Source organism: Clytia hemisphaerica, unplaced genomic scaffold (assembly GCF_902728285.1).
Source record: "Clytia hemisphaerica strain Z4C2 unplaced genomic scaffold, Clytia hemisphaerica genome assembly, whole genome shotgun sequence".
In the NCBI taxonomy this organism is placed as follows: Eukaryota; Metazoa; Cnidaria; class Hydrozoa; order Leptothecata; family Clytiidae; genus Clytia; species Clytia hemisphaerica.
Window position 1 is genome coordinate 529,768 of NW_027104435.1, and position 9,055 is coordinate 538,822.

A 9,055-nucleotide genomic window follows, 5' to 3' on the forward strand; every position below is an offset into this window, starting at 1 on the left:
ATAAAAAAAAAGCTTGGAAAGTTATGGTCAGAAATAAAAACACTTTACACCTTTTTGACACAGACTTTAATTCCCACCAAAATCTATTTTTCCGTCATACACCAAATTAAATTTGCGCAAATTTTAAGCCATTATATACATTTCATTTGCACAGTTAGCTTACGCTAATTCAATCCTCGAGGGACCAGGGATGATCTTCGAATTAGGGAAAAATTCGAATTATAAAGAGTATTTTTATACTAGCTTCTAGCTGAGGATACCAATATTCTAGTTCGAATTATAGAAAGATAATAATAAATAATAGTAGAGGTTCGAATAAAAAGAAACACCATAATTCCAAATTTGAGTCAAAGGCTGAACCTGTGTGGAAACACGTGGGAGAGGCCAGTATTTTTCAGTGAAAAATAAAAATTAAAAGGAAAAATTACAGAAGAAAAAGTCAAAATCAAATGTTTGGCGAGCTACAACTGGTGGATATCAACAACAATCAATCCTGCCTGCCTTGGCTTGTTTGTATGTAAAGTCTGAAGACCACCTCATCGACTAAACTCTGACGCTTCAACATCAGGCTGCACTCATCCCACAGTGCAGCCATTCAGCTAAGTGACTAATACTATTTACAAATGTGACAAGATTCTTCATTGTAATACAATAAAGGAAGTACATTTCTCAATTACTTTTGCTTTTATACTCTCCTGCACTCCATTTATCATGGATCAAAGTGATAATTCCCCTGAGGGTGATCAGTCCCAAAAATGTACCAAAGAATTGGAAACTGAGGATCTAATAGCAGAACTTTGCTTTTATGCCTCCTTGGATTCCGTAAAATTCTGTTTGCGGAAGTATCAATATGGCAAAAGTGTACTAGATATTGAAAATGACATGTACAAAGAAAAACTTGACACCTTGAAAGAAACTGCAAACTTCTTGAAAGTGCCAAAATATAATGAAAAAACCAAAAGATCATTGTCTCATCTGATCATCTGCAAGATACAAAACCTCTTACCGGACAATTGCTCCATCTGCAACAGAAGATATAAAATTGGTCTTATGGAGCTCCCGATCCTTGAATGTGCCGTTTGTGGTCAAGGTGTACACAAACCATGTTAGTTAAATCTTGCTACGATTCCCACAAACAACACCAATATTGATGAGGACACCGACGCTGAACTCTTCAAAAGCTTGTATAACCCTCTAAATCTACCTGGCATGTTCTACATTTGTCATGCTTGTCAACCTAACACAATCCCAAGAGGCAGTGACGGTGACAATAAAAGGAAAAAGAAAAAAGTCACTAAAGATGCTGCACCATCTATCCCAAGTCAAGACAGACCAACAGAATTATTAGAGTCAGACACTGAAGATGTTGTCCTGCTGTCAACTCAAGATGCTGAGGATAAAGAGATTAATACAAGAGAAACACAAAACCAGAATCAACAAGATGATTTTGGAAGCAGTAATAGAACTTGTCGTTTCTACAAGAATGGCAATTGCAAGTATGGATTCAAAGGAAAAGAATGCAAATTTGCGCACCCAAAAATGTGCCGAAAATTTACTCAACATGGCACAAATAAACAAAGAGGATGCAATCTTGGAAAAAAATGTAAAGATTTCCATCCCAAAATGTGCTTCGACTCAATACGAAAAGGAGAATGTTTCGCAACATCCTGCCGTTTCGTTCATGTGAAGGGAACCAGAAGAGAACCCATTATGGTTAAAAACACAGTAACTCACAACAACAGCAAGCTATTAGCAGAAAAAGATGATGAGATCAAATCCTCTGAACCAGATCATTTTTTAGAGATTGTCCGTCTGATGAAGGAAGAAATCATGGAGACACTGGACAAAAAGATCACCTCTATCGAGAATCATCTTCATCACCTTCAGCAGACGCAAACCTCTCAAATACCCCAGTTTCCTATGCCAACTGTACCGATGATCAGGCAAATTCCTCACCAAGCAAACTTCAATCCAATTCAGTTCCAATAATCAACAACTTTGCTTTTTTTAATGTACAAGGACTGTGCCCGCAAACTGTACCAAGCAAAGTTCCTTTTATCGAAAATAACATATGTCATAAAAGTTTACTGTTTGTTGGCCTATCAGAAACATGGCTCAACAACCATAAAGATGCAGAACTAAAAGTAGAAGGTTATACTTTGTTCAAATGTGATTCATCACGCAAGAAAAAGTCAAGAGGGAGAGCAACTGGAGGAGTCTGCTTCTACATAAGAGATGATATAGCTGCTTCATGTGAAATAATCTACTCCCATAAATCACCAAGTGTACAACTCCTTTGTGTTTACTCAAAGACTGAAAACTTGGCTATGCTTGTAATATATAGACAGCCTGACGACAAGAGTAATGGAAATCCATCAACAGCTAAAGACCTTCTTACACCGCTCAAAGGTGCGAAACAAGCCCTTTCCGCCTTGGAACCTGTCCCGAACATAATTTTTGGTGGCGATTTCAATCTTCCAAAGTCAACATGGCCTGATGGACTACCCAAAACTGGATGCTCTATGGAAGAAAGATCAATGCTGAATGATCTAAATCGATTTTGCAACGAGTTGTTCATGTCCCAATATGTCAATCAACCCACACACAAAGATGGGAACACCCTAGACCTTGTCTTCACAAATAATGAAGATCTTATACATGACTACTCAATTTTACCAGTGTTACAAAGCACTTCACATCACAGTATTGTTATGGTATCAACTAGGCTCAAAGTTCAAAGTTTTTCTAGTAATGATGATAAACCAGAACCACGTTCCAAATTCAACGCTTTGAATTTCTTCTCAGATGAAATTGATTGGAATAAGTTAAAGGAAGATTTGAACCAAATTGACTGGGATGTAAAACTTAACAGTGATGATCCACAAGAAATTCTTGAAAGTATCAATCAAATATGTTTGGACGTATGCAGAGGACGAATACCAATCAGAAAAACAACCAAAGATACCAGGAAGAAATCAAAAGTTGAAAGATATCGCCGATCTCTTACGAAAAGAAGAAGAAAAATTACAAAGCAATTTTTAAAATGCACGTCCCAATCAAAGAAGACTAAAATAACAAAGGAACTTTTGACAATTGAAAAGGACTTACAAAAATCATTTAGGGATTCCAAGTGTTATGTTGAAAATATAGCAATCAATTCCATAAAGAAAAAAACTCAAAATATTTCTTTGCTTATGCGAGAAAGAAAGCAAAGATAAAAACGAAAATTGGCCCTCTGCTGAACACAAATGGTGAATTGACGCAACAAAGCAAAGAAATGGCTGATGAAATTCTGTCAAGACAATATGTTTCCGTCTTCAGTGCACCAAAACCATTCGATATAATACAGAGTGAAAATGATGAAGTCAACGTAGATATCATTTCAGATCTACAAGTTACAGAAGATGATTTAATAAAAGCAATCAACGATCTGTCCCAAACTGCAGCACCAGGTCCCGATGGTTTCCCTGCAACCTTTCTCAAACAATGCAAAGAAGAACTTTCTATTCCTCTTTGTATCCTCTGGAGACAAAGTTTGGACAAAGGGATTGTCCCAGACGAACTTAAAAGATGCACAATCACACCAATCCACAAAGGAGGTAGCAGATCACTGGCATCAAATTATAGACCAGTAGCCCTAACATCCCATGTCATCAAGATATTTGAAAAAGTACTCAGAGCACATATTGTAAAGCACATGGATGAAAAAATAATCTGTTCAATCCCAATCAACATGGATTCAGAAGCGGGCGTTCATGTTTGAGTCAGCTTTTGGAACAATATGACCTGATACTAAATATATTGGACGAAGATGCTAATGCGGATGTTGTGTACCTAGATTTTTCAAAGGCTTTTGACAAAGTAGACCATTCAATTGTCCTACGAAAAAAATAAGAAAACTAGGAATAGATGGAAAATTATTACAGTGGCTAAAGTCCTTCCTAACAGAGAGAAAACAATCAGTGCTAGTGAATGGTGTCACTTCTGAATCACAACAGGTCATTTCAGGAGTCCCTCAAGGTAGTGTTTTGGGACCTTTGATTTTCCTCATATTGATTGGGGATATTGACAAGGAAGTGGTGCACAGCTTTCTCAAATCCTTCGCTGATGACACTCGCGCCACAAAGGAAGTCAAAACTCTAGAAGATGCTGTCCTACTTCAAAAAGATCTTGATAGAATATATAAATGGACGGATGACAACAACATGAAGCTGAATGATATAAAATTTGAACTCTTGCGCTATGGAAAGAACCATGAGATCAAGACTCAAACAAGCTATACATCACCGTCTGGTGTTGAGATTGAAAACAAAGATGTTGTGAAAGACCTTGGAATCCTTATGGACAGTAATTGCACATTTCAGAAGCAAATTACTGCAGTAATCGAAAAGGCTAAAAAACTTAACATCTTGGATCCTGAGAACTTTTTTCTTCACGATCTTTAAATTGTATGATCGTACTATATAAATCATTGGTGATACCAATATTAGAATATTGCTCCGTTCTGTGGAGCCCAAATGCAGTTGGTCTCATTCAGAGACTTGAAGATATTCAAAAGTCCTTCTTACGAAAGATAAATGGCACCCCAAACAATTATTGGGAGTGTCTAAAACAGACAAAAATTTACTCACTTCAAAGGCGAAGAGAACGCTACAGAATAATGTACGTCTGGAAGGTGATGGAAAAGATTGTACCTACTGTAAATGGTATCAAAACCATTGAAAACCCCCGACTGGGCCGGATGTGTACACTGTCAATTCCAAAGAACCAAACATCAAAATTTAGAGACAGCACACTTGCAGTGCAAGGTGCAAAACTTTTTAATGCTATGCCAAAGAGCATCAGAAACCTCAAAAACATTTCTATCGATAAATTCAAAAGAGTCCTGGACACACACCTTAAGTCTATCCCAGATGAACCCCAGATCCATGGATATACTGGGTGCAGGAGAGCTAATTCCAATTCAATAATTGACATGAAAAATATCTGCTGAGATTCTTTTTCTCTCGACAGATTGATCACACAGAGGCGTGGTTCACCAAGAACCTTACCTGAAGCAGGATGCTCGAACAACCACACAAGTAACACAAGTAAGTAATTAGAGAGAGTTGACTTGTGTAATAGATTTAGTTTTTTCTCATAGCTCGGACCGTGGTGTACAGCAAACAACCCATGTCAACCGAATGAGAGATGTAAAGACGTTTGCTTTGATACTCATAAATGTGTCTCTTTTACAACTGGTGAGATGGTTTGAGATTTTTCGGCTTAAAAAAACATTTTCTTCTCTTTAGTCTCCCTACGCTCTATGTATTGTTATGTGTATTCATAATAGTCATGACGTGACGTTTTCTACGGGAACATATCGATTTTTTCAGTAGTAGCAGATTTAAGCTGAAGAAAGATTTCTCTTTACTTGTAAAAACCGGGGTGTCTCCGTATAAAACATTACGTCATGAATATGATGAATTTGCTAAGGTACAATAATATTTGAGAAAAAAGGGAAACTCCCACGAAATCTCATAGCCACAATCGATTTGGAAGCGCTTTAACTTAGGTTGTAACGGTAGAGTTTTAACTCTGAGTTTTAACATGAGACTTAATCCAAAAGCTCAAGAACGGCCCGAGGATTAAATCCAACAAATGGCCCAAAAGCCACTTTCTCGCCCGAACTTTAAATGCTAAAAACGAGGAATTAACCAAAATTCTCAATATATTTTGAATGAGATTGTAGGATTTGCACCAAAAGAAAAGAGACTCGTAGAGCTTTCTACAAAGAAGAGAATTTATTGTTATCTTTTTTTAGAATCGCTGCGAGATTACATCGAAACAGCATCTCAATCATCAGATCACAATACCGGAGATTTTCCGGCAATAAAGGCGTTCGATGGCAACAACAATGTCTACAGTCATACTGCTCGATCACCCACACCACACTGGATCAAAGCCACATTCAAACAACGTGTATTCATTAATTACGTCATCTTCGTCAATCGATTACCTATCCTGTCCAGTCCTCATGATCGACGAAACGATAACATGCGGCTAGAAACTATCCTACATGACAGTGGTCAAAGCCGCGTGACCGTTTTCGGCAACACAGGTACATTGGGAACACAGAAGAATATTTCATGTATGCAATACGCAGACGAGTTTCAAGCTTTCCAACCTCTACAGTTTTCAACGGATTATAACAATATTGGTGAGATCTGGATTTATGGCCGAGTAGTGTTCACTTTCTAAACGATTCAGGGACAATACTATAGCATTCAGCTGTGGTGATTTTTCATGTTTCAAGCGACCGTAGTCAGAGTGTCTACGGATTTTTTTTTCGGGATTTTCAAGGTTTTCAAGGTTTTTTGATACTCAGTTGACATGGCTCTCTACAGGGGTTTTGGGTTTTTTTCAGAGTGGTAGGCAAAAGAAAAATAGAGAGCAGCAAATAAAGTTTATTCAGCTATGGTGGTTTTTCATGTTTCAAGCGAACGTAGTGCAGGGGTAGAGCATCCGGCTACGGTGTACAAGGTCGTGGGTTCAAACCTCAGCCGGTTTATACCAAAGATTTCTTTAAAATGGTATATGATGCCTCTGTGCTTGATACTCGGCAATTAAGGGAAGAATCAAGGGTAAGTGGAGCAATCAAGGGAGAAAGAGTGGCGGGGGGAGGGCAGGGAATAGACAGCTATCGAAAGAGGAGCCTTCGGGTCGCCTCCGACTGCGGTCACAGACTGACTTACTTTACTTATTTTTCATGTATTGTTAAGTTACGTAACTTCTGCCATTATCGAAGCAAACGTTCGATTTGCGTAAATAACCACCTTTCATACAAATTTCCCATTACACATTCGAATGTTTGCTCGGTGGAAATTACGTAACTTAAAAAAACTGTATATAATTTTTCTTTAGTTTTCTTTATTTTTTAATAGTGTGAATGTTGTATATATTATATATTTAATTAGTATGTATTGTGTCGGTTAACAAGGGTCCTGAATTTGAAAAGTCATGTTTAAGCATTAAGACTGCATAACTTTTGATCTGTTTGGCCAAATTTGACAAAAATGACCCCTCAAAATGCGAGTTTATCGTTTCTCTTTCTATGCAAAAAATTGATTCTTGAAAAGTTCATAGAACCAAAGAAAATTTATACCAAAGAGGGAGACTTTTTTCTGGGACACCCGGTATATTTTTCCCAGAAAAAAAAAGTAACTTAATAAAAGATGAACAACCTTTATACGGTAGTATAAACCCCGAAACGGTTTTTAAAAGGAACTAAAAAAATACTCTTCTTTGATGGCTCCCTACTAAAAACCGTAAGTTGGTCTAATCTCGACAACCCTCTTCTAATTTCGTCACCTTTCTTTAGAGATACGAATAATAGGTGGGTCGCAATCGCTAATTGAAATTAATTGTCTTTGCTTAACAATCAGTTGAGGAGTCTATCAGTGATCCCGTCCTTCCTATTATTCCTATCTCTAAAGAAGGGTGTCGAAATTAGGAGAGGGATGTCGACATTAGACCAACGGTATTCAGCAATTAACTAACAAAAGGAACAACTGGGAACAAGGCTGAATGGAAAAATTGAATAGCCTACGTTGACGACTCTTGCTTCTTAATATTCAGTAACTATGCCAGGGGAAGCTACTTATAGCTTTTTGATAGACTTTGTGGCGCTGATAAGTGGCTCGGTGTAATCAAACTATGCTTAGTTCTGGGCATAATCAAAAATAGTCCTTTATTTCCTGTAAAGATGATAACTGTCTCTTTAAAGAAGAAATCTAATGAAACAACTTCCCCAAATTTGGCTAAAACTTTTTCTTTTGATAACCTTGATAAGTCTTGATTGAAGGATTACCATTACGCATCATTGCGCAAAAAAACAGAACAAACTAATTAACCCTTTTTTAGAAATGCTCATTTTCCTTAAAAATGAAAAAAGGGAATTTCCCCAAATAAGAAAATCCTGTTTTTACGGCGAAAATAAATACTTCAGTCACCTTTATCTTTATGCAATAAATCAGAAAAAAATAATAAAGCAATTTCGCACAAAGTCCAAAAAACCTCATATTCTTAGGCACTCTTTGGCCCAAATTTGCCCAAAAACTTCTTTTTTGAGAATTGGGCTCCGATACTTACGCATCATTATGCAAAATATCAGAAAAAAGTAATGGGCCAATCCCAAGAAAAGCCAAAGGACAAATCAGGACCTCCGAGGTAGGTCCAAAAAGTTTGACCGATCGTTCTCACCGAGATTAAAAATTTTCCAGATTATTTGCTGCTAGCTAAAATTAGTCCTCGTCAAAAGAAGTTCCCTTAATGCTGAACATAAATTTTTAATAGGCATTTATTCCACCATCACACAATCAAACTAATGTTTAAAAACAAAAAACTTAATAAACAACGTGGCCAGCCAGGCCATCAGCGAAATTGTTTTCATAATTCGCGGGAATTTGAGTTAATAAAATTTTTCGCGGGAATTTAAATATGCAAATCATGAGGATAGAGTAAACGATATCATAATTTTCCTTATAATATAGTAGAGAGTGAAAGTATTTGTTTTCTGATGATTATTGGGCTTTGAAAAAAACTTTGAAAATATCCCCTGTTGAGGTTTGATATGTGGCGGAATTCCATAGAGAGATACAAAAATCTGTCAAAAATAACTGGAATTCCATGAGGGTAGCTTTTTAACAAAAATTCAGAGGGGTTTAAACCTGAAATTGCCTGGAATTCCAGGGGGTTACAGCATTTCCAGCCACAGAGGGATGGACTTCCTCAACAGGGGTTTTTTTATGGAAAAGCCCATTTAAAGTCGTTCGCTATAAAAACTTCAGAAAAGGATGAGTAGTTTAAAAAATTAAATATTTTACGAATTTGAACTTTTAAAACTTTCTTCGCGACTATTTTATTTACCGAATTCGCCAAAATCGCGAAAATTTCTGGCCGCAAAAATTTAGACATTATACATTAAAGTACTTACCGCCAAAGGTATGAACAATGTCAAGAACAACTTAAGCATCATTTTTCCAACATTAAATTGGACATCAACATCCGAATAAAT

At 36.9% G+C, this 9,055-nt stretch overlaps 1 protein-coding gene across 1 annotated transcript; it reads left to right on the forward strand.

Annotated features, from left to right (window-relative positions):
• Positions 1-1,209: 1,209 nt before the first annotated feature.
• On the forward strand, positions 1,210-4,445 carry LOC136820759 (uncharacterized). Its single transcript, XM_067076982.1, has 4 exons — positions 1,210-1,496; positions 1,802-2,898; positions 3,168-3,757; positions 3,999-4,445. The coding sequence occupies exons 1-4, from the start codon at positions 1,210-1,212 to the stop codon at positions 4,443-4,445; spliced, it is 2,421 nt and encodes an 806-aa protein (XP_066933083.1).
• Positions 4,446-9,055: the final 4,610 nt, after the last annotated feature.